Source organism: Opisthocomus hoazin, chromosome 12, assembly GCF_030867145.1.
Source record: "Opisthocomus hoazin isolate bOpiHoa1 chromosome 12, bOpiHoa1.hap1, whole genome shotgun sequence".
Lineage (NCBI taxonomy): Eukaryota > Metazoa > Chordata > Aves > Opisthocomiformes > Opisthocomidae > Opisthocomus > Opisthocomus hoazin.
Window position 1 is genome coordinate 16,090,875 of NC_134425.1, and position 27,959 is coordinate 16,118,833.

At 48.3% G+C, this 27,959-nt stretch overlaps 2 protein-coding genes across 8 annotated transcripts; one reads left to right on the forward strand and one right to left on the reverse strand.

Annotated features, from left to right (window-relative positions):
- Positions 1–3,860: 3,860 nt before the first annotated feature.
- Positions 3,861–6,881, reverse strand: THAP11 (THAP domain containing 11). Its single transcript, XM_075434101.1, has one exon. The coding sequence runs from the start codon at positions 6,746–6,748 to the stop codon at positions 5,978–5,980; it is 771 nt and encodes a 256-aa protein (XP_075290216.1). The 5' UTR covers positions 6,749–6,881; the 3' UTR covers positions 3,861–5,977.
- CENPT (centromere protein T) lies at positions 6,457–27,698 on the forward strand. Of its 7 annotated transcripts, none has more exons than XM_075434093.1 (14): positions 6,457–6,532; positions 7,681–7,801; positions 8,373–8,466; positions 10,522–10,655; positions 12,079–12,112; positions 13,295–13,437; positions 13,909–14,337; positions 18,837–19,013; positions 19,771–19,974; positions 21,405–21,485; positions 21,765–21,855; positions 24,113–24,277; positions 24,741–24,845; positions 27,274–27,698. In XM_075434093.1, exons 2-14 carry the CDS (start codon positions 7,777–7,779, stop codon positions 27,395–27,397), a joined length of 1,806 nt encoding a protein of 601 aa, XP_075290208.1. In that variant the 5' UTR covers positions 6,457–6,532; positions 7,681–7,776; the 3' UTR covers positions 27,398–27,698. The 7 variants fall into 7 exon arrangements, with proteins under 7 accessions (XP_075290208.1, XP_075290205.1, XP_075290207.1 ...); XM_075434090.1 differs by lacking the exon at positions 6,457–6,532 and adding an exon at positions 6,644–6,734; XM_075434092.1 differs by lacking the exon at positions 6,457–6,532 and adding an exon at positions 6,653–6,730.
- The last annotated feature ends 261 nt before the right edge of the window (positions 27,699–27,959 follow it).

Sequence of the window (27,959 nt, forward strand, 5' to 3'; positions counted from 1 at the left end):
TCCAGCTGCCAGCCTGAGACATGTTCATGTGCTCTGTGCCTTGTTGCTACTGATGTCTCTCCCCAGGGGGGAAAGATGTCAGCGGGATAACTGGCACCATCCTGACCACTGTTCTTTGTGGACTCAGCTTAAGGATTTGCACCATGAACAAAACCTGGCTTTGAAATTGTGGCGCCTGTGACACGCTTACATGGGTGAATAGTTTGCGCACAGCAAGCCTGACCCATCAGATTTACCTAGGAATATCTAGGAACAGGGTTGATTATACACCAATGCAAAGCTCTGAATATACAAAAAACCTTACTTTTCATTTGTTCTTCATAGGGAAAGACAAAGGAGAATGATTTGCACGATGTGGATCACCTGGGGTCCCTTGTTCTACCTGATGTGTTTTGGAGTTGGTTCCAAAAATACTGGAACTTGCAGGCCTTGGGATATAAGTGCTGTTGATTTTCCTTCTGCTGTTCCCGTAGTAGCCACTATAGTGGGATAAGTATCTTTTAGGATGCGACTGCCCAGCTGTAGTAGCCCCTTTCTGCTCTGCGCAGCTAATTTTGGTGAGGGAGAATTGCTATGTGATTTGGGAGGAAAAGTAGAAATGAGACGGTGAGGGTGGAATGGAGCATCCTGACAAGGAGGTAACTGGGTTTTAGGGGTGTTCTGCTTGTGTGCAAGCCATTCCTGAATCATACTCCATCAGAAGGTACATACCCAGAGGGAAGTGAAGCAGCAGAGGTCCATCAGCAGATGGTAACCTCACCACCCACATGAGCACACCATTTTTCTTCTTTGCTTGCTTAAGTGATTCCCAGCTGAGTTGTGGGACCAGCGCAGGTGTGGCTGGTGCCTTGCGGTTGCCCGCCTGGTCTCTGGGGCTGCCCCAGCGCGCCTGTCTGAACTGTTGTATTTCTGTGGGAAAGAAAGTCAGCCCTTCGAGGTGAGAACTGGTTGGGCAGCAGCTGAGTGATGCTGATTCTGTATTTTTTAGCAGAGGTTAAGGGTATCACCTAGGAGCCTAGGCAGCATCGAAGCCCTGCTTCACTGGGCACTATGTGCAAGTGGACAAGAGAGACAATTTTTACTATAGAAAAAGTGCAGTCTGAAAACCACAGAATAGTGAAGGCAGTGAAGACAGGACTGTGCTATGAAGCACGTGACAAAAGTGCACGCTTGGCGTGGTGGCATCCATCTGGCCAGAGACGAGCCAATTTTGCTTGTCTGCTTCTCACCCAGCTCTGGGGTGATGATGAGTTTGTGACGCTGGGACCCTGGGAGTGCTCCTGTGTTCTGCTCAGGAGAAAAGGGAAAGATTTGGGGGCTTCCTCCTCACCCTTGGTCCTGGGAGGCTGCTGCTGCTTTCTGGGAATGATATGAGGAGCCTGTCAGGCTGCTCTGATTAAGAATAGCAAGGGGAGCCAGCCCGAGAATGGGCCTCAGCTCCCCCTGAGAATAAAAAGAGGGCATGTGGTCAGATGCAGAGAAGGAAAAGAAGGAGGGGAGAAGAAAGCTGGAGTTGTTGGCACCGCCCTGATTTAGCTGAGAATTTGTTCATTTCTGTGTAGAGAGCAGGGAAGTCTGAGGCTGTATCAGAGATAGAAGCACCATCCAGCTTATCAGTCTGTGCTTCAGCACCTCATTTCCCAGGGGAGACTCCAGCCTCTGCATCCTGACGCTCACTGACTTCTGCCCTGTCACCTCGTGGGGCCCTGGTCACGGGGTGGAGGTGGGAACAGCGCAAAGAGCTGTAAGAGGAGGCAGTTTCCAAGCCCGGAGGCAGGACACGAGACGGGGAAACAGAGGTGGAGGTGGCATGGGAAGACACTGCCTTCCAATGCAATGGCTTCCAATGATGGACAAGAAGAACTGCAGATAAAGAGCTTGGGCAGAACACTGGAGAAGATGCCCTGCAGAGGAATCCACCCTGTGAAAGACGCTGTGTTAGAGGTCATGAAAACAGTCATCTGTCCAGTAATTTCATGTGACACTGATAAAATAAAGGTGAACTGAGAAGCCTTGTGCACGTGCAGAGGAGACAGTTAGGGTCTCATCTGCAGGAGAGAAGGTTTTGAGTTGGAGAGACGCTTCTCTGTCTTTTGGCTGTTTGGTTCTGCTTGTTAACTGTTCTTGCCATGTAAAAGCCCCTCTGTCCCTTCCCATCGGCATCCGACCATGAAGAACTCAAAGCTGGTGCGCAGGCTACAGGTCACCACCTTGCTCTCGCGGGGTCTCTGTGGCCAAAGCTCTTTCTGTACTCCGTTCTCACAGAGGCTGATTTGACCGTATTAAAGTCCAAAAACTTTAGTCCTCAGAAATGCAGATGCTTGGGGTAGAGCCAAATGGTGAGGTCTCTTCCAACCCTTATAATTCTATGATTTAATCCAGAGGTGTGGATTGCGTGGCTCGTACGGATGCACAGGGCCATTAGGTGAAGACTACGTTACGCTAGAATGCTGTTCTCGCTCAGTCTAGCCTCAGCTTCAGCCAGTCACGGTGTGATTTTTTTGGCAGCTAGTTTGGGAAAACGAGGAAGGAACAACCAGAAACTTTCTGCTGATACCGAAACCCGCATCAGCCAGTGGATAGCCTGACGAGCAGCTCTCCCCATTACGGGCAGGCCGCGTTATCGTCATTCCCGGTGTCAGGATTTTAGCACTGCACGGCTAAGTGTGCCATTGATGGAGTCACATTTCTAGATGTCTTGTGTCACTGGAAAGCTCAACTGGTAAGTGAACTTGTACCCCAGCACTGGATACAGGCTGCTCAGGGAATACATGGCTTGTTTAGTGCTTTTGGATGCTGAGCAAGAAGGCGTAATCTTAAATAAAGTAAAATTATCAACCCACTAGTTTAAAGGCTATCTTATTACTACAGAAAAACTTAAAAATAGGTACAAAACCCAGAAAGGGAGTTACTATTTTTAACTTCATAACAATCACCCCTAGAGTTTAAGGTTTTCCCTTACAACAACAAAATCTATTTTAAATACACATTCTTTGAGTCTTTCTAGGGCTAATGTTTGAAAATATACACACATGGGACAGCAGCAACCACAGTTAGTCGATGCTGGCAGAAGAAAAAACCCGTGACGGTATGGGCTAGATTATAATACAGGATGCAAAAAGGTGAGGAGCTGAAATGGAAGAAAAAGCATTTGTGTTAAGCAATAACACAGTTTATTTGTTAAAATATTAAGGTACCTCCCTGCAGAATGAGCCGCTTAATTCACTGCCTGTACTGTTGCTCACTTACCTGAAGTTAGCAGCAAATGAGGGAACGCGTGCATGAGGGAAAGCGCTCGCTTTTGTCATGCAGCTTCGTTTAACGTTCCCAGTTCAACCCAAAAACGTGATGTTTGAGGCACAGCTGATTTATTTTGCCGCTTACAATTGCTGGAGGCAAATAGTTCTAAACCAGTCTGAAATTAGGAACTCTGGGAAGTGGAATTACAAACCAACGGATACTCCACGCTAGCTGTTCCCCACGCTAGGCTGGCTCACGGGAGGCCCTGCTTTCCCCTTTCTCCACCGTGCACGACGTGGGAGACCTGCGCTGTCCCTGCGGAGGAAGCCCTGCATGGGAAGCCTGGTGCTCGCTGCCCGAATTGCTCCGGGCTGTTCAGCGAGCAGCCCTGTCCTAACAGCCATTTGCCAGTCAGTGCAGCTCTAAGCCCTGCGTAGGCGGGCATGTAATACACAGAACAGACCTCGAGCTCCTCTTCCTCGCCCTGCACGAATGTAAAGATACTCATGCTATTGCAGCTGCGGAGTTCATGAGGAATAAAAAAAAACATTGCAAAAGAGAAGACAGGCTATAGCCACCAGCCTTTCAGAAATACGTATACAGCACGGGAACAGGAAACATAACAAAACAAAATATACTTTATTAAAATTAAGCATGTTAGCACCTCAGTGTAACCCGGAAAAGTTGAAGAGTCCAGCAGTTAACTAGTCCAGCAGGCCAAATGGCTGAATGTCCTGAAGTGCATCCAATGGTAGAAAAAGTACCACGACTGTTAGGCCACGCACGTTCTCAAGAAGCTAGGACCCACAACTGGTCTCGTCTGTAAGGAGAGACGTTGTGCTGCCTGTTGTCTTGATGGGAGCATAGAGATCTGCTGGACCAATTACATATGTTAAATCAGAGGGTGTAGCAGGTATCTGCTTTCCTTACAAAAAAAAACAAAAAAACAAACCCAAAACAAACAAATAAATCGCTGCTTACTCGACTTGCAGGAAAATCAGTATACCGGGGAGCTGAAGTTACAAGCTGCGTATCAGATTGGAGAAAATAAATTAAAATGAAATAATGGCAAATACTTAGTACGTCAATAGACCTGTAGCATCATTATGGTCGACCATCCAACTCGGTACACACGTTAACAGAGAAATGACCCATGCATCACATAGCAGGCTGTGACAACCAATGCGTCAGCCGAACGGGCTATGTGACCAACAGCTCAACCTCCGGCCACCAAACCCCACGGTGCCCTTCTGTTCCGTCACGCCGACTATCGGAACGGACAGTCATAAAGCTACATTAGCCAGTGTTACAAAGATTACAATATTTTCAAACTAAAGATAACTTTTTACATTTAGAAAATACTTCTATAAAATTTAGTAAAACTGACATCCCGATCTACTGAGTATAACACACTCGGACTGCAGAAGGGTGTCGCAGACCCAGAAGATGCCTGGGCCTTCCTCCCGCGAGTGTGATGCCGGGCACACTGTGGTGAACTGCCTCTTGTTCTCAACGTCCCTCGCTATCAAAGCCGTACCCCCTAAGTGTGCATCGCCACAGAGCTATGCAGGTGCACCAGATACCCTCCTCTTCCTCCTCCTCCTCCTCCGAGGCGCTGAGGTCTCTGTCCCACCGCCTCGCCTGGAAGCACGCGTTCAGGCCAGGCTAGGAGCCTCGCCACCCTCACTCCACCATCTTTCTAGGCAACGTTGATTTGGTTTCCTGTTGCCGAAAGCAAGGGGTCTAATGCCGGCTAGAAACAGACACAACACAATCATTCCACACAGATTTGTTACAATACTCTTAAATCTTGATTTAGAACACGCAAGCACATTTCAGTAAGGTCTTGCCTAATGTACAGGTTATTAGTCATGCCAACTAGTTTAGGATTAGACAGCAAGGGTTTGCAACCACTGCAGATAAACTCGCTTCGCTTCTGTTCCATCCCGGCTCTCTGAAGGAAAGCCAGGAGTTTAAATTCCGATGTGTTACAAGGCCTCCGCTTCACGAGAGGGAGTTCTTATGCCAATGAGCTAAACTACAGCCGTCAAATGCCACCGGGTTCCTTGTCCCAGAGCGTAATCCTGACTAGTGTCGAGAGCATCGAGACATCTGTAACAAATACGCATGTACTGCGGAGAAAGCAAAAACTACATAGTACAAGAGCACTCTTTCATCTGGGGATTCTTCCACACTAGGAACAGCAGTCTGTCAGGCACCGGTAATTTAACGAAGAAACACATCACCCCGAGAGGGTTTCTAAAGCTTTCCTCACGCCTCTGCCGAGCGAGGCCGAACACGCCATTGTTGTTTGTTCCCGTGAAGGGTGCGGTGCCAAGCACGCTTCCCAGCACGCGCCTTCTCCAGGGGGTAGTGTCGCTGCTACCTCACTTCTCACAGAGTGAGTTTATTTGCTGAAAACTGATACCCTCTGTCCACTTCACGGTGACACAGGTCCCATCTACGCCAGAAGAAGTGCTTGCCACCACTGCTGGCATGGAGAGGCTGCTGATGGGCCCAGTGCAGATAAGATGCCGGTGGGCGCGTGCTGTGCCAGCCCTTGGGGTGATGTTGGATCGGTAACGGGGCTCGGCACGGAGCTGACAGCGGCCGCCGCGTCTGGGCAGGGGAACCCGATGGCGGGGGCAGGAGGGGCCGGGGGTCGCAGCCCATCCTACCTCCGCTCCGTCCAGGCTCCACAGGCTCGGGGAGCCCCGGGCCGGGCCGGGGGGGGCCCTCAGAGGCCGTGACGCTTGCGGGCCCCGGCGCTGGCGGCGTGGAGCAGCCGGTCCTTCTCGCGGATCTCCTCCCGGAGCTGGGCCTCGGCCAGGCGCAGGCGGCGGATGCTGCCCTTCATCTCCTTCATCTTCACCTCCAGCAAAGCTATGATGTCGCGCTGCTCGTTCAGCTTCCTCAGCAGCTCCTCCGACGTGGTGCCGGACGACAGCGAGTACGAGTGGTCCGGGGGGCCGCCCTCCAGCGGGCCCTCCTCCCCGCCCCCTCCCGCCACCGGTAGCCTCCCGGGGCCGGGCCCAGCCGCCGCCCCGGGCCCCAGCTCCACCTGCACCGTCAGGTCGATGGGCTTCACATCCTCGGCCGCGCCGCCTGCCGGGACCTCGGCGGCGGGACCGGAGCCCTGCGAGGCGGCGGCGGAGGAGGAGGAAGAAGAAGAGGAGGAGGAGGAGGAGGAGGAGGCGGCGGCGGCGGCGGCGGGGCGGGGGCGGCGGGCGGCCCGCTGAGCCTTGCGCTCGTTGACGCCGCGCAGCGGGAAGATGGTGGGGACCCGCACCAGGTAGGACTTGCGGCCGCCCTGGAAGTGCTCGCTGCAGACGCGGTGGCCCGTGGTGGGCTGGAAGGTGCTGAAGCAGCCGCTGACGCCGGCCCGGGAGACGTTCTTCAGCCAGAGGCGCCGCAGCTCCTCGTCCTTGGGGAAGGTGTAGAAGTGCAGCGCCTTGTCGCGGTGCGAGTTGTTGTAGCAGCCCGGCACGCAGCAGGTGAAGCCCGGCATGGCGGGGGGGGGGGACGCGGGGGGGACGGGAACGGGACACCCCCGGCGGCGGAGGGGGGGCCCCCCGCCGAACTACAGCTCCCACAAGGCCAACCGCGGCCTAGCCCGCCGGCCCGCTCGACGCCGCCCGCCGCGGGCCGTACCGGAACTACGCGGACCACAATGCACCGCGGCGGCAGCGCCCCGCCGGAACTACCCGCCCCACACTGCGCTGCGCCCCCGCCCCCGCCGACTACCGCTCCCGGGGGGCGCCGTGCGGGGCGGGGCGCGGCGCGGCGCGAGGCTCTCGCGAGATGCACGCCCGCGCGCGGGCGGGCGGGAAGGAGGGAGGAGTCGCGGCCGTTACTCCATCATGGCGGACACCCGCCCTCGGGCCCGCCGCGGGGCCAGGCGCAGCGGACACGACCTGCTGCGGGCCGCGGGGAAGGTGCGGCTGGGCAGGCGGGAGGGGGAGGGGAAGGGGAGAGCTGCCGCGGGGCCCGCGCGTCCGCGCCGCCTGTGAGGGAGAAGCGGGGCCCTTGGAGCCGGGGGACTGGGGGTGTTCCGCTGCTTGCTCGCCTTCAGACGTGGGAAACGGGGCCGAGCCCGCTGAATTTCGCCCTCCCTCAATAGCCGGGGCTGCTGCAGCTTTCGCCACGCTGGTGTTTTGGTTTTATTTCTGCTTATTTCGGGTTGGGTTAGGTCAAGGCCGCGCTGCGGAGTCCCTCAGGCTCGCGTCGGCAGTGAGCGTTGAAACCCCCCTCGCTGTGGCTGGCCTGCTGCCCCGAAACGAAAGCAGATGGGCACGGTCTCTGGAAATTTGGAAAACGTTTCGCGTTACCTAGCTTAGGTTTTTATTGGAACATGGAAGAGGAATGCTTTTGATGCTAAGATTTGTCTTTAATGAGGAAAGCTGGATTTTTGAATTGTACATCACTGATCTCTCTCTTTAGACCGTGCCTGACTCGGGAAAGCAGAAGAATTCTGGCAGAAGCACCTCACTGAAGCAGAGACCAGCCCCTGATCTGGATAATGACACGCCAAGGATTATGCTCAAGAGAATCATCCGGACCCGTAAGTATTTTTTTTCAGGGAAGTGGAAATCAGAAGGACAGTATTTTGGTGGATTTGAGACCAGGAGGTGTTCTTCCATAGCCTGTCGTTCTTACCCTGTTCCGCGAAACAAAAACCCAGGCTGCTGTACGACTGGTTGACATAAAAGACAAGGAACCGCAGCAGTGTCAGCAGAGCGAGGTCAGGCGATACAGCTGGCTCTCAAAAACCAGGTCTTGCACCGATGCAGACGTGTTCTTGGAAATCCTCTTGCACAGTCTGCTTACCCTGGAGAGCGAGCATGGTCTCAGCTGTAGGATCATGTGTAAGCTATAGAGGCGCATGCCGTTGCCAGCCTCGGTGCCGCTCTGCGGCAGGGCACAGAGCCCCGTGCTGCCGTTTGCCACCGTTGACTTTGTTGCTGTGCGTGTCAGCCTACCTAGGAGCAGAACCCCAATAGGTCTCACCATGTCTTTATTTTAACCTGTTAATAAATGTAACTTACAGAACGTAGTGTAGATTTGACACTGCTGTATTTTGGCGCTCTTACTGGATTGAATTGTGGAAAGGAAATGTTTTGGTTTGTTGGCAGAACCGCAAGTTTCACCTCTAGCACCTCAGGTATCTGAACATGAAGAAACAGAAGCAGCTCGGTCAGAACTCCCATCTAAGAGAGTTTCCAACATGTAAGTAGTATTTGTGGGTTTTTGCACTACCAGGTACAGCTGCAGTTCCTATGATGGGATTGGGGAGCAGGATTTCTGTGCTTCTGTTTCAGTGGTCGGAGTTGTGTTCTGTCAGGCTGTCAGAAATGCTTGTTTGGCTTTAAAAGTTGCACAGGAATCACTGGGACTGGGGGACTGAATAATAAGTACTGCAGGTTTGCACTTAGTCCACCTGCTTACAGGCAGGTTTTTAATATCTTTTTGCGGTGGAACTGCTCTGTACAATAAGTCTCATGATGGAAGCCTGCTTTTCTTAGTTGTCTGGGACAGATACTAAAATAGAAGTTCTCAGATCTCCCAAGGCTGCAGGCTGCGTGCTGACGGTGCTGGGGCGTAATGAGCGACTGCTGTGTCTTGTGTTCAGAATGCAGGCAGCGGTAGCTTCTTACGGTGTTACTGCTTCTCAGTTGTCCTTGTTTAGGGCTGCCAGGGCTTCCTGCCTTCCTGTGGAGTGGTTTGCAGGTGAGGTGTGCCTGAGGCTCACCTGCTTTTCTTTGTGTTCAGCTTCCATTAATATCTTAAGCTAGTAGGCCTGACGGAGAGGCTGAAGTGTGGTTTGTTTCCTTCCACTTTGTTATGAAATAGAAGAAAACCAGTAGTGGTGGTAGGTCTTAATTTGCTTTAGGCAGTTTTGTGACAACACTTGGGTGTATTTTTGCTTACTACAAAAGAGACTGTTCTAAATAATGTGTTTTCCTTTGTTTTATCTTTATAGCTAAACTTCTTGTATTGACTATAAGCAACCTTAAACAGGTCATCTAAAATATTAGGTAAACTTCTGAACTTCTTTCTGGTTTTTTAGTAAAGGAAGAAAAATCTGAGTTTTCTGTAAGTGTGGTAGCTTGGGTTTTATTCTTTTTATATAAATTAAAAAATGAGTAGTGTAATTTTAATTCCTTCTTGATTTTTTGCTTGTAGTTCTTGAGCATCTCTGAATATGCTTCACATCAGTCTGTCTCAAATGAGAAGATCAGATGGTTGGATCTTAGCAGGATTTTATATTCCATATGTTAGCTGGAGTTAAACTGGCATAGACTTTTAAAAAATATTTTTAAATTTTTAAAAAATAGTCTTTTTTCTTTTTTAAAAAAGAATTCCATTGCAGCCTTCCTTTAGTTGCTGTGAACTTGCTTGAATTTGGGAAGGCACTACTTTTGCTAGTTGTAATAGCATCTTCCAGCATAGCTGCAAAAAGTGAGAAGTCTTTTTTCCCTGCTGCTTTGTATTATCACCCCCTTTACCAGGTAGTTAATTTGATGCTTAGGCTCATGTTGCGCTTGTAATACAGTAATGAAACTCGGCTACTTTTCTGATTGGTAAAGAATGTATTTTGTAAGGGGAAAAGAGCCGTAAACATGATCACCTTCCCATTCTGGCTATGCTGAAGCCACGTTTGTTGCAGCAAGGGGTACAGAGCGCTACATCTGCCAAATGCAGGCTCTTGGCTGCGGGAGGGACGCTCTGCCCTAGTTCTGCAGGGCAGCGTGGAGTGCTGGCAGCATGCCTGGGTGCGACCTTCGTGAGAGGGGGTGCTTGGAGCCCCTCAGTAAAGGGGAAAAACGACTCAGAACCTTTCTTTCTGATCCTGATCCAGTGCCTGACTGGGATGTTACGTGTCTGCTCCATGTGCCAGCCTTGTGATACCTGGTGTTGTTTCGTGCCGATGGCTTTTTCATTCATACCGTAGTGACTGACAAACCTGATTGCTGTTGTGTGCTGTTAGAAGCGAGCTGTGGAGCTTGTTGGAAGTCCAGACTTCTACTCCAGTCTGACCTTTCTCAGCCTTGTGGTTTTGAATATACACTCCAGTTTTGATTCTCCTTGTGAAGTTTACTTTGATTTAGTAGGAGAGAATGACGTGTTCCTGCATTTGCTGAGCTAATCACCAATGAGTTCCTTCCTTCTGCTGCAGCAAGGACCAATAATTTGTTTGTTTTTTCACTGGCATTATAGGGGCCTTTGTAAGGTTGGTAGGAAGCCAAAGTCCTTTGCTAAAGGCTTGGTTTGTATTGGTAGGGTGGAAATGCAACTGCCAGACCTTGTTCCTGAGGACACCTCCATTGCCACATTCCATATGACTAAGAAGAGAAAGAAACTCAGCATTTCTGAATTTGAGAGAGCAGCAGACAAACGACTTCCTCAGAACCAAGGTAAGGCTGCAGTCAAAAATTACCTTGTTCAGCACTGCGTTTGCTGTCGGTTTATTTTCATCTGCTGCAGTTTAGCTCTCGGTAATTTCTCAGCTGGGCAGTTGTACATTTGGAAGCGAGACTGCAGTATCTTGGGCAAAGGGGATAGCAAAGAAGATAAAAACCCCTCCTATCAAGTTTAAAATAAGCCTTTTTGAGCCAAGTTACAGGCTCTGTCCTGACTGCGTATGGCTTCTTGAACATTTTTCCAACTTGGTGCTCTTTGAGTTTTCAAGTATCTCCAAAGGAACTAATCCCTGTCTTCCCCTCAATTCCAGAAGCTTGAAAATGGGACAAGCTGCATATATGTTGTTGCATTTACGTCAAAGAAGTTATAAAGCTCTTATTTGAGGAAAAAAGTCTTGTAGTTTTGTAAGAGAATCAATGTTTTATATTGGAATAAGTCTTCCCTTTAAATGCGATTTTGCAAATTTGGTAAATTCAACTTTCTTCTTAGTAGCAGTTTAACAGAGGCAGATAAAACACCTCGCCTTGGTTTACATAACCCTATTGGCAGTAGCAGCTGGTGGGATTAGAATTAGAATTTAAGGGTGGGATTCAGCTCTGAATTATAGACCCTCTGTGCCTGTACGTACACGAGGTAACTGAAGTCCTCCTAAGTTTAGGGGAGATCTAGTCAGTGGAGTCTGGAGGGTGATTCAGCTCACCTGAAAGTAGGCACTTGCATTCTATTAATTGTGTTTGATGATGATGGGAACATAGACACCTGTGTTTGGGTATTTTAATCTGGAGCTGAATCCCACCCTGACTCACCTGTAGTCAAACCATCGACTTGTTTTTCTTTAGCCTGATGCCTGGTCTGAACATGTTCTGGTAAGATGCCGGCAGCTCTGCAGAAGCAGAGGGGGAATGCTCTGCAGTTTTCTAGTGCGAATGTGATTGTATCACTGCTCTCCAGATCTGCTTTGGGATTTGTAGGCCTTTGTGAGTAGGACAGGTTTGAGTTACAGTCTCGCCAACAACCTGTATTTCTGAAGCTTCCAGACACTTTAATGGTTGGGTTGCTGAAGGGTGGTTGTGACTGAAGCCCTAGCCTAGCATCTTGCTATTGATGTGGTAAGATTAGTATTATTGAGTGTGAGGGCGTGTGCCATATTAAATTTTCTTTGAAATAACTGTTTTATTACCATTTCAGAAATTGCTTATTAGAATTCTGGTGTGCAGTTCTGAAACACAGGCAAGAGACTGTAAAGTGAATCTGTCATCTAATTCTGTTCTCAGCAAAATGTAACTGCCGAGGGTTGTAGCGTGACTGGCTGTAGAAAGAGGAAGATCCGTTGGGGTGTTCCTGTAGCCGGCTGTGTAGAGGGTAATTTCTCAGCTAGTGTAATTTCTCAGCTAATGTGTTGCCAACTTTTTCTAGCTCAGTCAACGTTGGACAGCACGACTTTGGCTCGGTGAGTTTAAACTAAAATATCTGAACTTTTGGCTGTCCTAACTGTAGCTGCCTTGATTCCCCACCTCTGTAGTGGTGAAGAACAGTATACATGCCTGGGTTCACGATAGAGACCTGTGTTAGTAATAACACAATTTCCCACTCTGGTGGTGGAATTTGAAGGTGTTACCCCACACACCTTGCAGTTTTTAGAAATCATGGCTCTGTACTGTATGCCCAGGTTGGTCTAGCTCTTGTTGCTGCTATTGCTTCCCTTTTTAATTAATAGGGTCCGTCCTTTTTTCATTTCTTTTTCATGTTTCCAACAACAAATTGGTACACAATGTACCTTAGAGTATTATCTCTGCCTGTTGTTGACTTATCACATCAGTTGCATCTGTGCAGTCTTTAGTCCAACTTTCCTGGACTTTAAAAGCTTTTTAGGAAGTCAGAGAACTTCTTTTCCTGTGTTGCCCTTGTACTTTGCCAGTGGTCCTCGCCATGGTTAGCAATTTATTTCCCCTTTCTTGCTGCAAGCCCTTGCCTGTGGTCCCATGCAAGGTGATTCATAGGGCTGCATTCTGTATTTCCTATCTTTGAATCCTCTGAACCTCCTTTTTGATCGGTCTGCCCTGAGAGGGGGACAGGAGGTAGCTGAGGATGGCTAGTCTCTTTATGGTGCAAAATACGTGCAGTGACATACATCTTTTCCCATGCTTTGTGTGTTGCTGTCTTACCTCCTATCTCAGAAAAGTTAGTGTGTTGGTAGCTGTACTTTGCTGTGAATACCAATACTAAGCAACTTCTTAGGTTTGTTCTGAAGTCCTCCTGCCACCGCACTGTCATCTGGAGAACATTTTGCTCTCAAACATTTGTTTTCCCCTTTTTTTGTTATTTAAAATTTTTATAAATTCCTGAACCTTTTGTCAGATACATTGTTGCGGCCCTCTCCAGGTAGGAGGCTGTAAAACAGCCTGTTCCCTGATCTCTGCGATACATGTCCTGATGTTGGGTGATACCATGAAATTATACTGTTTGTTTAAAGTAAACTGGCATGGATTCTTCAAGGTTTTTTTTGTGGAAATTCCCCCTAGCTATGGGATCTGTGAAATGTCTCACTGCTACTGACACCATGTCCGTAATCTGAGGGTAAAAGGGGAGCGTGTAAGTTTGGAAAATCATTTCTTCCCTCCTCTTTGTACAGATCTCTTCGCATGTCTCTGGGTTCCTTGATCCCACCAGACACTGTTGAAAAGAGAGGCTTGCTCCGGAGGCCAAAAAATCGCAAAGCTATTGACATGGAAGCTTTTGAAGGCGGAGTGGAACAGAACATGCTGAAAAGAAAAGGTTTCTTTCGTGTTGTTACTTCTGCTTTGGGAGGAAGGGAGGGCCTTATACAGGGTGACCTTCAGAAGCAGTTACTGAAGCGTGGTCTGTGTTTTACGGTGTAAAGGCTACCAGCACGTTCACAGAAATTCAGTGTCATTTGGGAAGCAAGATTAGAATGAGGCTCTGCATCTGTACTTGCTTTGATTCTGTGCATCTAAATATCTGCTTCGCTCAGTTTGGTGATTTATACCACAGGAATCGTTTGGGATAGTGTTCGTAACTGTGGGTACCGGGGAGATGGTTTGGTAGAGAAAGTTAGGAGCACTGAAGGGTGGTGATAGAGTTCCAGTGTTTGATCTGTGGAGGATAAATAAAATGTGGTTCAATGACTTAGATTTTGAATTATGCAAGTCGTGGTAATAAATGTGTGTCCCTATGACCTTAAACAGTTTTTCACATGAAACTTGTTTTAAAACTTTTTATAAACAGTGCAGAACTATCTTGTGGACTCACAAACAGCATCTGGGATCCAAACAGCCACGCTGACGAGTGACGCGGAAATCATGCTGAGTAACACGGAGCTCTTTGTTCAGCCTCAGTTTGATGAACAGAGCCAAAATAAGCCTTCTGCTTTTGAACCACAACTGTCAGATTCAAAAACTTTGGAACAGAGAAGCAAGATTTCTGATGCAGCCCAAGAGGAAGCAAAGCTGGTGGCCCCACTATCCGGTGTGGGCACAAATGAGGGAAGGACCCAAAGGTATTCTGAGGACTTAATCCTTGATCGTGAGGGCATTGACAGAATGACTGGTGTGCCTCCAAAAACACCTGCAAACCAGCGAGAAGATCAGCAGGATCATTCCCAGCAGAGTAACCCGATGGAACAGCTTTCTGTTTTGGAAGAGGTGGTGGCTGGCAGTGAGTACTGTGGGTTAGGGCTTGGGGCTTAGCAGGTTTTATCTGACACCGCAGAATGGTTGAGGCAGGACGGCACCTCTGGAGGTCAACTCCTTCAACCCCCCTGCTCAAGCAGGGCCACCTAGAGCAGGTTGCCAGGACCATGTCCAGGCAGCTTTTGCATGTCTCCAGGGATGGAGACTGCAAACTCTGGGCAACCTGTTCCAGTGCTCGGTCACCCTTACGGTGAAAAAGGGTTTCCTTCTGTTCAGGCAGAGCTTCCTGTGTTCCAGTCAGTGCCCACTGCCTCTTGTCCTGACACTGGGCACCACTGAGAAGAGCCTGTCTCCGTCTGCTTCACACCCTCCCTTCAGGTGCTTGCATACGTTGGTGAGATGCCCCCCGAGCCTTCTCTTCTCCAGACTGAACAGTCCCAGCTCTTTCAGCCTTTCCTCCTAGGAGAGATGCTCCAGTCTCTTAAGTGACCAGGTGGCCCTCGGCTGGACTCTCTCCTGGTCACTCTGTACCAATGCTTCGCAAGTCCTATCACTTGCTGGTTTTTCCCTGGTGTTTGGCATCTCTTCAGCATTCACTTCCCTGTAAACACCTTGTCCTGGCTATGTAAGTGGGAGCGCGTTTTCCTCATAGGGCATAGACCAGGCCCCAGGGCACGGCTGTAACCCTGAAATTTTCTGTTTGGTGACCCTGGGGCAGCTAGCCAGGATAGGATCTGCTGTAGTAAATAGCTCCGTGCAGTTCTGCAATCAAAACTCCTCATGCTTTCCATGAAGGATGGACAGTTAATGTTTCATTTTCATTTTGTTTTTTTAATGATCATTTGTCAAAAGGGCCTCGGAAACGGTATTTAAAGAATATTTGGTGTGTTCAGTACTGCTCAGGCCACGAGAGGAGTTCTTACCGTGGAAAGCTTAGAGATTAGTTAATGCCTGGTGTCCTGGTGGAGTGTTGCACCGTACTTTGCTTCTAGAGGGTTGTCTTTGGCAAGGTTGGTGGGAAGAGTTGTTTTCAAAGGACAAGGGGAAAGAGGAACAGAAAAAAAGGTTAGTTGCTCTGAAGCGTCCAATGGTAGGCACTTTCTGGGGAAATGGATAGACAGCGTGGAGGACATGGAAGAGGGGACTGGATCAAATGGGAGGAAGCGGAGGGGGAGTGAGAGCATATCATAAAGATGCTGGAGTTTGTAATGCCAAAAGTTTATGGTAACATAATTCTGCCATTTTACCAAAGGTGGCCTATGTCAATGTTGCTCCTCGGTGTGAACTGAAAAATAGTTGCAAGGACTTTTCCAACTGGTTCCTAAGGTACCATGTGAACTCCCTAAACTGTTTGAAGTAAAGGGAGAGCACTTTCTTGTGTGTATTCCTCTCTCTGCTTGGTTGGTTTTCTACTTGTCGGGAAAGCTAAAAGAAGGTTTGAAAAGATACAGGGGGCACATTAATGCTCTAAATTTCTAGCTGTTAATAGATGGAGCTCCTCTTTGCCATCCAGAAGTTCAAGTGAATGTCTGGGATCCCCAGTCACTCTAAAGCCCAAGAGAACTTTCAGCATGTCTTTGAGAGAAGTTGTATCCCATATAATTGAAGACCTAGATGTAAGCGATGCAGAAGAAGAGATGGCTAGTACAGTGAATGGAGTGGAACAGGAAGAGAGTTTCAGAGAGGGTAAGAAGTGCTTTCAGCATTGCAAGGGAATGGAGTACTTTAATCTGAGTAAACCCAAGAGTTTTTCAGGTGACTTGCAGAGTAAAATAAGACTTTATTGTGTGGTAAATGCTAGAGATAATTCGAGTCATGGCAGAGAGACACTGAGCATTTCCAGACAAGCTTTCTGAAAGTAGGCTGTGACTTGCTCGTGTGCGTTCTTGTCAGTATTTGCTTTGTTCACAGTGACTGCAAAGGGAATAAAGGTTCATATTTTTTTGGTGGGTCCGTAGTACTGCTCATCTTCCCACAGGGAGGATGGAAAGCTCCCTCTTGGCAAGGACGCATCTGGCTAATTGCTCTGTTTGTATACGTTTTAATGGTTTACTATAGTTATTTAAGCCATGTTGGCCATTGTCTTTCCCCAGTACTAACCAGCATCTTTTTCTCTTAAGACAAGGGCTTGAAGGTTGCCTTCTTTTAAGTAATAAAGATGGTTACTAGTGGGTTGGGCCTTAATACCACCTTGTTCCTGAAGAGAGCAAGTCATGCAAGTTGCCTGCTTTCACAAGCATCTTCTTGGTTTCCTCTGAAATCCTTTTGCCTTAGAATAAGACAGTAAAAACTCTGCTGAGAAGCTGAGGGTGGCAGGAGTTATCCAGTCATTACACAAAGCTCGGTGTATGTGTGGACACAAATTCCTCTGTTTTGTTTAATTTCATTTACCAGACTCCAGTTTAGGATTCGTTTTAAGTCTTTCCCATTGTTCCGTTGACAGCGCCTGGAAATGAGAGACCGTTGCCACGCGGGTTTAGCTTTTCCTAGGCTTAATTACATCTCGAGTTTCATATGGATTACCTTGGGGCAGGATGGAAACTGAACAGTCTACAGCACCAACAGTGCTGTCGTTAGAATTTTACACTGGATACTTCCAGTGCCCATAATTGCTTGCACGTACCAGGTGTATCAGCAGGATCAGCTATGTTGCCTTTTTATCATGATAATACAGCCTTTTGTTTCACACCGTTCTTTTAGGGCAGCTCATTAAGGCAGCAGACATTCTGTATCTCTAAATTTACAGCTGTGCAATGTTGGCATCCTGTAATCTTTATTAAATTCTTTTGTCCTGTTATAGTTTTTACTTGGGTGCACCTGCAGAACATTGAAGTTTCAGTGGGATGTGACTGTTGAGACTGATGAAAGTCACCTCCAAATTGTTGCAGTTCTATGCACACCAGCTCAAAGCTTGACGGGTGTTTAGAAAAGCAAATAATGAGTAAAAATTGTTATGAAAGGAAGAGATGACAAAGTGTCACTGTGCCCCTATGGAAACGATTGTCATGCTCACCTTTTGAGTCCTTTGTGCAGTTCTAACCTCTCCATCTCTAAACAGATTTAACAGAACTGGAGAAGCTGCAGAGAAAAACAGGTTTACCATTAACGATAATCAGCTATATGGAGCAGTTTCCGTACATTGAATGACTAAAGATAAGGACTGCTCAGCCTGGAAAAAAGACAAGTGCTGTGAGAGTGAAATACAAGAAGTTAAAAGAGAAAAGCCTTGAGCAGCACAGAGGAGATGATTCAGCAAACAAATTGAAACAAATAGCTCCCTGATCTGTCAGGGAAGAAACTAGAGGAGCGACTGGCACTGACAGCAGGCAGGTTGTATGAAGCTACGGGAGGTATTGCTACTAGCAACAGGTGAAGTAATCAGTACAAATTACACCTGACTGTGTCAGTAGCACCTGGTACTCCACTGTTAAAAGTACTGCATCCCACCAGGGATCTATTGGTGTGGGAGAATCGTTGATGTCTGTCTGCTGAGGCAGTCTTTGTGTCGAGCTGAGCGTTTTTCTTCTCCCCGCAAAGCTAGTTAATATTTCCTTTAACGTTAGGGAAGATTTTGCCCTGCGTTGGTGTAGGGAGCCCATTATTCTGGTTAGTGGGATTGATATTACTCATTTTTGCACCACCTTTGGCCAGATTTCCTTGTCCCTTTCACTGGGGCTTGGAGCTGCCAAGACCTTGATGCTTGTACTTTTGAGTGTGAAAACTCCCAGTCACTGGAGAGGGTGATAAAAATCCCCTTTTACAGCTTCTGGTTCTGGGCTTAGCTGAGATTTCCAAACCCTTCGGCAAGTGACACTGCCATGAGGGTTCCCAGTGAGTTTTCTCCACGTAATTACCTGTAGGTTTCTGCTGGAGTTGAGCTACACGATAACGGGTGTGCACTGTAGATTTAGTATGTAGGGAAAAGGAGCACTCGGGTATTCTTTGATACTTCAGTAGCTACTTCAGTAGCTGAAGTTTTTAAATATGTGCAAATCGTGCGTCCATTTATTTTTTTTCTCATCCTGCCTGCTAGAGGCTTGTCTGGGGTGGTTAAAACCACTGCTAGGCCTTTTCCTCTTTATAATGCAGTATATCTCTTGCAAAATCATTTATTCAGAAAAACTGAGGAAATGGGGAGGAGAATCTGAGCACAAACTCCATGTATTGTTAGACTGAAAGAAAAAGAATGTGGTCTGTCATATAGTCACCAAAAGGGAGCACAGACATAGAGATGGCAGATCTGAAGGAACTCTGCTTAGTGATAAGTAAAATTCTTTCGTTGGGATCTGATGAGCACCCTTAATTAAGTGACTGTAGAGCAAACAGAGGAAGAGTTGTGCGTTTCTCAGCTGTAAACTTTTGGAAGGGCACTGCACACTGCATCTGCGTCCCTTATTTAGAGCTTGTATGGCTGTTGCTAAGTTTACTTACCATGAGTAAATTTTAGCGGTTTTTAAACTGTGTGCTGGTGGTTGTTTGGGGGTGTTTTTTGTAGGTAAGATTGATGGTAGAATTTCCTTTTAGCTGCAGAGCATCATGCAAATGCTGGATATTCAGAACGTTTGGAGAAGAAACTGACCAGCAAAGCAGAATCGCAGGTGGCTGTGGCACAGGATGACAGAGTGGGAACAGAAACAGCCCCTTCCGAAGAAGAGGGAATAGCAGAAGGCAGTGTTGAACACCAAGGCTCTCCTGAAGCTGGTGAGGACGGCCTCCAATCCTGCAGGCTCTCTCTAATGCCAGAGAACTCTCAGGCTGCGTTATTGTTATCGGTGCTGGGAGAGAGACTTGTTAACTCTCTTCGTATTCTGGAATCTGGGCTAAATGCTGCAAAAATATCAAACTAATTTTGGCATTTTAAGCTGAAAGACTGCATTTGTCTCAAATGGAAACCAAAATTGCATTTGCAGTAGCGTTTAGAAATATGTAATTGCAGAAGGCGTCTTTAATTAAATTTTTTAAAATTAAATCAAATTTTAAAATGTGGAAATTGCAGAATGAGGCAAAGATTGATAAAAGTTGGAGAGCTTCTGAGTGTGTGGCAAATCAGGATCTCCCAAGTTACTTTTTCTGACTTGCTGGGTCTTTTGTGTTCAACACACTGCCCTAAGGCTTTGATAAGACTTCTTTTGACATGAAAGTTCTCATCAAAGGAAGCTCATTTAAAGGAGCTCAGATAAAAAATTCACTCAAATCTCATGGGCTTCTCTGCATTACCAAGTACTATTTTTTTTCGTGTGACCTCTGCACACCTAGATGTACCAGAGGGAAAAGTTGAGGATTCGTCAGTGCTTTAGCTTATCTGGCTCAGTGTATTGACACTCTGACCCTTGGAGATAGCAGTATAATAGGTGGCAATGTCGGGAATGGAATGCTGGGTTTCATTCTTTTGAGTGCTCTGAAATTTTGGCTATGGTACTTGTTTCAGTGGTGTATTTTTCCTGTTTTGGAAATCTAGAACGCGAGATTGCCAAAGATGTTGAAGCTGGAAGCCTGGGCAAGCATTCTCATGCTTTTTCCTCCCCTAAAAAATTTGGGGTGAAGTTGTTAGAGGAAGCTGTTGAAGAAGCTGATGAACTAAAGGATGAAGCTATCGTGGTAGAATTTGATGGTCTGGAAGAAGAGCCTGCTGAGGATGAAGCTGAAGACCCTGAGAGTGAAGGTAAAGAAAACCTTTGCAGCAGTTGTAGAAATTTTTCCGTGTTAGCTCTCAGTAGATTGAGGAACGACATAGGTTAATAATGTTACTAACGGTTTAGGCCATCAGGTAGTCCAGGGGAAGCTGTTGGCTGCTTTTCCCGGGACCAGATTGTTGCTGGCTCATCTGGTGCTGCAGGGACCTAGATCGTCTTGTACTTTCTGAGGTGAAGGTAACGGAAGTGCACAAATAGACAAAACTGAGTGGAAAGTGGTTTTATATAGTGACATAGGGATATCCTCCATTTTATCCTTCCTTCCTTCCTGACTCTTAATTCATGCTGATTTTTTAATGTCCTAGCATTGAACTGCTGTTTCCCCAGCCATTTACCTGACTCCAGACTTGAAACCTACTTTCGAACCCCATATTTTGTACGTGTAGTTACAGATTTCCTTTCCAGTTAACCAGAAGAGTAGGCTGGCTTTCCAGAAAGCTGAGAGGAAGCGTCTGTTTCTAAACAGTTTCATCAGACTGCTCTGTTGCCCCAAGAGTGCTTAGGGCTTTTGGAAGAACATACCTATCAGACTGCATTCTCTTCAATCAAGGCCATGTTTGAGAATGCCCAGTGTGTTCTAGTGGTGTCTTTTGGGACTGGTCCTGAAGTCTTTCAAAGTACAATACACCCTGAAATAAAAAACTAAACTAAGGACATCAGAAAAGAATCCAGTTGCCATGATTTGAGGTATTGTGGGGAAGTTCAGACGTAATGAAAAGATCAGTGCCTGTGTGTATTTGTGTGGCGTGGAAGGCACAAAGGTGGCAGTTGAACTGGTGCGCTTTTGCCACAAGGAAAGCTGTAGATGTTCTTAGGGCGTCCGCAATAGTGTGTCGATATGCTCATTTTTAACACAGCTGTATGAAGAGATGGGAAGATCTTGATGCAGAGATCTCTGCTGGTAGGGTGGAGTGGTAAGAGTAGCATCTTGCAGGTCTCATTGGACAAGGATGGGAAGCAAAGATGAAAAATTATGTGCTCTTGTCATAAAACTTACCTCGGAAACTTCAGCATAATGAGTTTCTTCCCCTGCGTTCTGCTCCATGTCTCTCCAGCGCATAGAAGTATTTCTTCAGAAGAAGCTAATGCAAGAAGCAACAGTAGCTCACCCAGCCCTGCTTTCTCTGAGAGACTCTTGACCCTTGGAGTTGTGGAGGTTAACTCTTAGTAGTACCTGAGGCCTCTAGTTGTCGGGCTTGTGTTCTATAGTGGGGCAGGTGTCCTGGCTCTTCGGGAGGGTTGTGAAGTGACACCGTTACCAGATATGCCAGATTCCTGGGCTGCACTCAGCTTGTAAGGGAAACTGGCAGGCGAAGAAGCCCTCCGTGACCGTTCCTCTTCTAGACAGGAATTTTCAGTTCTGTTAACTTTGTTTTCTTTCCTGCTCTCGCTGCTTCAGAAGTGAAGAAGTTCAAGAGCAAAGTGAGAGGATGCAGATTAGACTTGGAGGAAACTGGTACGGGTAGTTCGCAGCAAAGAGGTGAGGTGCCTACTATAACCTGAGCGTTAGCTGGAGGGAATTTATGAAAATCTGTGAATATGGGAGATGCTCATAGACTCATCCTTGTAGAGGGATTTTGTTGCTCTGCGCGTCTCTGCGTTCAGGAGAATTTGCCACAGAGCCACAGCCAGAGCACGGCCGTGTGGCACTGCACCAGATGTGTGGAAAGCTGGCTGGGTTCTGGCTGGTGCTGCAGCACTGCTTGCTGCAGGAACGCTGGAAACAGGGTTCAGTTCCTCAAGTGCTTTTTTTTCTTAGAGGTTTCCATGAAGACACCCACGTTTGTCCATGCTGCAGCCTACAAACCACGGCTGTCGACACCACATCCTGCAAAATCTGTTGCTTCCGAGTAAGTATAAGCCACCTTCAGCAGTGGCCTGGTAGCAGTGTGTTGAGGAGAGAGCCGAGCCCAGCTTCGTCATTTGTTTTGTGCTTTGTCAGCTGTAGCAGGGGGTAAGCAGTCCTGCAAGACTTCAGTTCATTCACTGCTTTGGCAGCTGAGTAAAGAGTCCTATCAAGTGAATGTCAGTACTCTCTCACAGCAGATCTGATGCTTCAGGTCCTTCAGGTGAATGTTCATTTACTATTTTCTTGCGCTGAAGGCCAAAACCTTCTCCTAGGAGTTTTTCAACTGCTAAATGATGCTGAAGCCATGGTCTCCAGTGTGGGATGCAGAGGCCCTCACAGAAGAGAGGGAGTTACAGATTATGTTACACTGATCACATTAAATAACAGATTGGTATTGACTTTAGAAACCTGAAGCTGTATGTGCTTGCCATGTGCTGAGTGTAAAATGAACCTCACCCAGAGGCAGACAGTGAACCTGTCCTCTGCATTACTCCAATTCACATTTGTCACCCGCTTAACTAGAAATTTGGTGAAGCCATATGCTTCTTCACAATGACTAACAGTGAGTCTTGGGGAGCAGGAAGAATTTTCTAGCCCATGGCTCTAGATTTTTGGGCTCTGAAGCAATAAACAATAAAACCAAATTCTTGTGCACTTTATTGCTGTGAACAGAGATGAATGATGCTTACAGAAGGTGCTGGATGGTTGCTCAAATCATGAATAGTAAAATGTATTTCTAAAATAGAAAGGAGAGTCTTTGGTGCTCTGCTGAAGTGGAACTGAACGAAGGCAGGTTTGCTTTAGGATTTTGTACCGGGACGTGCTCTTTTCATATACATATGGAATGTCTGAATACTAATTTTTCTGTAGAGAGTGCTAGTCCTCATTGGCACAAGAAGTCCATGTATTTGGATGCACGTTCTTGATAGGAATTTCTGAACATTAGTAGACTGACAGGTTTTCAGGCTTTCAAGCTGTGCTGAGATAACAGATGGTCAGAATTACAGGTTCAGAGCGTAGACTACAGGCTGTTGTACAAAAAATGCGTGGTGTATTTGTACCTGATGTAATGCAGTCTGCCCTGAGTTGGCCTGCTTGCTGCCTGAGATGGCAATGCTCAGGTTAAAAGCCGGAGGAATGCTCTAGGTTTTGTTGTGGAGCAATAACCATGCGAGAGCCACGGTTAAGGCGTTCTGATAGAAAATAATCTCTTTATACTGGTACCATTCTACTTCTACTGTGATCAATTATGCCAGATCAGGGCCACAGAACTTTTCCTGTAGAAACACCAGAGCCTCATACAGTCAGTAAACTTCAATTTTTCCCACATCCTGTGAACAAATATTCGTATGTAATCATTCACAAACGAGTAAACTGAGGCACATAAATAGTAACCAGGATGACTTAAATAACGACTGGGTTTTGTCTTACCACTGCACATACCTCATCTCTGGGGCTGACCTCTTCAGCCGCCCCTGAGGTTCTGACGGAGAAACAGGCAAGTGGTCTGGAGAGAGAGTCGAACGATACACGCCCTCCCTCTGGGGATTCTGCGTGTGTTAGTCTGAGATGCCAGGTCTGCTCTGTTGCCTTGTCTGCTGGGTGAATTCAGGGATTTCAGCTCCTCTTTTCATGTCACAGTTTTTCAGAGTGGAAAACTGTAGTAGTTTTCTTTGGGACTTAGTCTTGATTAAGGAACAAACAAAAAAACCCCACAACAAACACAACCAAAAACCTCCTTGAATAAAATGTTCATAATAGTGTAAAAGTTGTTGTGGACATCTGTGCTGTGGAAGGAGATTGTATCAAAGGAGGAGCTCTGGTATGTCTTGTCCACAGAGAGAAACTGTTGAGCGTGCTCTGCAGGCCAGGCTCTCCTGTCTGCAGGTACCGGGGTGGCCTGCGGACGCATCGAACTTGGTGCGCTCCTGGGGAGTCAAAACTGCAGAGGTGCAGTCAACACTGCGTCTGTGTGTTGGAGAGAGCTATAGTTTGCTGATGGGTGGTTACGCTGGCATGCTTACCTGGGGAAATGTGAGCCTAGGTTGCTTCTCCCGAGGCCATAACGCCCTGTGGATTGTTTGCAAACTGTACTTTGTGGGTGTGAGGGTTTTGAAGAACAAGGAGGGAGAAGGAATTAAGAGCTCGAGGTAGTCCTTACCCCTTCAGATTCAGCACAGGGTTTGCCCAGACTCAGCCTGGTGTGCTCTGCCTCTCCCCATGTTATCCGGTGTGTGAATTTTCCGTTTCCCTCAAAGGTCTCCTCTGCCGCCGCCACGGGCTAAGCTGGTTCCGAAGAGCTCGGGAGCAGCACGGAAGAAGGCATATGAGCCTGGAGTGGCAAGTAGTTTGATAAAGAAGATCTTTAGCCATTATGTGAAAATGCCAGTGGCCAGAGATGCATTCAACATTGTTGTAAAATGGTAAGCAGCAGCAAACTGCTCCTCCTCCCACTCTTTTTAGTATTTTTTTCTTTCTTTTCTCTCCTGAAATAACAAACCCGTCAGGAGTGTTGCTGGCAAGCGGACAGCCCTCCCTGTTCAGCTGGGAAGAGTCACGGGGAGATCTGGCTGAAGTGAGGACAGAGATGTGCTGGGTGCTTTTGGCTGCTGTGTGGATGTCCGTGACCAACGCTGCCTTGTAGGAGCCGCTGGGGTTTGTCCCAACTAGTACGAACTGCACCGTCCGCAATCTCCTCTAGCTAACAGCACACCGGTATCGTTAGCCCTCTCCGTGAGCGGGGGTGGCTCTGGAGTGCTGCTTCTCCTGCAGTCTTCCCCTGCACAGTGAGCAGCTCTAGTGCAGCCTGCCCTGCAGACGTGGGCGAGTAGCTGGTGTTGATGCGCGCACAGCCAGATTCCCTTTCCCTCCACAATCTTCCCGCAGCTCCGAGAGATACTTCAAGCAGCTAAGCAGTGATCTGGAAGCTTACACCAACCATGCAGGGAGGAAGACAGTGGAGATGGCTGACCTGGAAGTCCTCATGAGAAGGTAAAGGGAGGGTTGTTGCTAACCTGTAGTAGTGTTTTGTGCTGCCTTTGATAGCCTGGTAAGACTGTGGTGTGTGCTAGCAGTATTTCCGCAGCAAGTGTGACGTCTTGGGATTTACTCTGTGTGATGCCGCTTGGCTGCCTGTCCCAGGAGGGCGTTTGTGGGCTTGGGTTTTTATGAAAAAAATCTTTTGAGATGAAGATGGTGGAGGGGCAGGAGGACATAGTGAGGGGTTGGGAGTGCAGGAGTCGTCTGAGGAGCGAGTTGCAAGAGAAAGGGGGATGTGGGGAAAAGTGGAGAGTTAACAGTAAGTGCGAGGCTGGGCTGCGCCGTTTGCATCCCTAACCTCTTTGCTAAAAGCGCTTGCAGCTGAAATAGTGCGAGCATTTTCACGTGCCCTGCTCCGTGTTCTGATGACTCGCTCTTCCAAACAAAATCCCACTCTCCCTGGTTCTGCAAAAGCTGATGCTCAGGGTTCAGAGCGACGGCTCCTCTCCAGAGCAGGCCAGGGCTGACCTCCCGCAGCAGCCGTGTTCCGCTGGCCAGCAGCCAGGACAGAGCCTCTCTGCTGCCGCGCTTCCCTGCGGGCTCCCTCAGCTCCCCCATCTCCTGACAGAATTTACTTTGTCCCGTGGCCAAAACACAAGGGATCTGTTCTTGGCTTGGGAGCCCTCTGTAAAACTCTGTGAGGCCTGAAACAAATTCATTGCTCCATTTAGAGTTGTTACTGCAAGTAGTTGTGCCTCGTCTTCACTGGAAGAGTTTCAGATGTGATGCTGCGGTCATCAGAGGGATTCTGTGGGGCACGTGGAATCACAGGGTGGTTTGGGTTGGAAGCGACCTTGCAGATCATCTTGTCCCAGCCCCCTGTCACACCTGATGAAAGCCACTGGTTTTGCGTGGGCCTGCATCAATGGAGCTGGTGCCGCTGCTTTAACAGCGTGGTTAAGCGTCGATTGCTGTCCTGGGCTGGAGATGGTCATTCCCCACCAGACAGGCACGTGCGGAAAGGAGTGCGAGCAGGCCGAGGTGTGATGGTTTAGCTGGGCAGGTTTGAGGAGTCTGTACTCCTGTTATTTAACTTTTTTCTAGATATTTTTACGCCTTTCCACTGCCTCATAAAGGGGTCGGGGATTGTTGCCGGTTTGCAAACAAGAACAGTATCTTTGTTTCTTCCACAAGGAAAGCACGGGTAAATGCTGTTTTTTTTTCTTTCAACAAGACTAGGAGATGCTGGTTTTTTCAGGCCAATCAGCTAAATGGTGTACTAGAAAACTACCTGGCCTCCACAGCTGGAAAATGCCAAGCACCTCTTAATTGTGCACGGAAACAATCTGCTGGGCAGCGAGCTATTTGCTCTCTTCCATCATTTGGGATGTGTCTTTAAGTGGTAGAATGTACCCTGTGGCAGGCGGACTGTGAGTTCATCGGGCACTGAACTTGTGCTTGGGTAGAGCTCAACGTGCTAACGCTCACAGTGGAAGCTCAAACCGCATCCCTCCATGGGAAGCTGCTCTGCGAGGACTCTCCCACCCGCCCTTGGGTGCAGGCAAGGCTGGTGTCTGCGCCTTGCATGGGACCTTGGGCTTTGCCGCCCGAGGAACCTGCCTGTGAACAGAAGTCCGTAGCTTTTCCATCACGAGCAGCCACGGTGTCTCGGCTGTTAAATGCAAAAATGTCACTGCGAGAAAACTTTAAAAACTTCACTCTGATAGCCCTGCTGCAGGGCAGCTCTGCAGGGAGGGACCTGGGTGTCCTGGTAGATGACAAGGTGACTGTGAGCCAGCAGCGTGCCCTGGTTGCTCAGAAGGCCAGTGGTCTCCTGGGGTGCATTGAGTGTGGCCAGCGGGTTGAGGGAGGTTCTCCTCCCCCTCTACTCTGCCCTGGTGAGGCCCCATCTGCAGTGCTGCGTCCAGTTCTGGGCTCCCCGGTTCAAGAAAGATGAGGAGCTACTGGAGAGAGTCCGGCGGAGGGCTACAAGGATGAGGAGGGGCCTGGAGCAAGACAAGGCTGCGAGGGGACCTTAGAAATGCCTACAAATATCTGCAGGGTGGGTGTCAGGAGGATGGGGCCAGACTCTTTCCAGTGGTGCCGAGCAACAGGACGAGGGGCAACAGGCACAAACTGAAGCAGAGGAAGTTCCAGCTGAACAGGAGGAAGAACTTCTTCACTCTGAGGGTGACAGAGCCCTGGCCCAGGCTGCCCAGGGAGGTTGTGGAGTCTCCTTCTCTGGAGATATTCAAGACCCGCCTGGACGCGGTGCTGTGTAGCCTGCTCTGGGTGACCCTGCTTCGGCAGGGGGTTGGACTGGGTGACCCACAGAGGTCCCTTCCAACCCCGAACATTCTGTGATTCTGTGTAAGTTTGAGTGGAGCCTCTTTTCACCAACAGCTCTGTTTTTTTTCTGCTCTCCTCTTTCTGAACACAGGCAGGGGCTGGTGACAGACAAGATGCCGCTGCATGTGCTGATCGAGCGTTACCTCCCTCTGGAGTACAGGAAGCTCCTGATCCCCGTTGCTGTGAGTGGGAACAAAGTGATCCCCTGCAAATGAGTGTGCCCTCCGGCAGCGGTGGCTTTGCGGGCAGGAGGGTGGCCTGCTCACAGGGGCTGGCTGTGGCTCGCTCCGCGTACCTGCTCTGCGCAGTGGTTTTCCACCAGCAGCCGGCGGGGCAACAAACAGTCGGCGCTTCCTTGGACTGGCACGGGTTGTGCAGCACTGGTCACACCAGCCTGCTGCATCTCACCGGCTGTTGTTACAAGGGATTTGATTGTGCTGAAATTTTTTATGTTACCTTTGAGTACTTGTACAGCTCTGATAAATAAAATATGGTATGTATTCTGCACGGTACAAATGCCACTTATTCCAGCAAGCTGAAAGGCTGCTGCACTGCGTTGTTCAGAGCGTTCCTGATAGGCGTTTAGCTGTGCTGATGCCCTTCATGCTAACTAGCTGTTTGCTCGCAGGAGAGAAGTTAGAGATGGAAGGAGGCAGATCCTTGTGGCAGCTGTGTATTGTTCTGGAGCAGGGGCTTTCAGACTTGGAGTCTTGTCCCCTTTTGCAGGTCTGGCCTTGTCTGTAGAGTAGATCATAATCCATCTGTGCCCACAGCTGT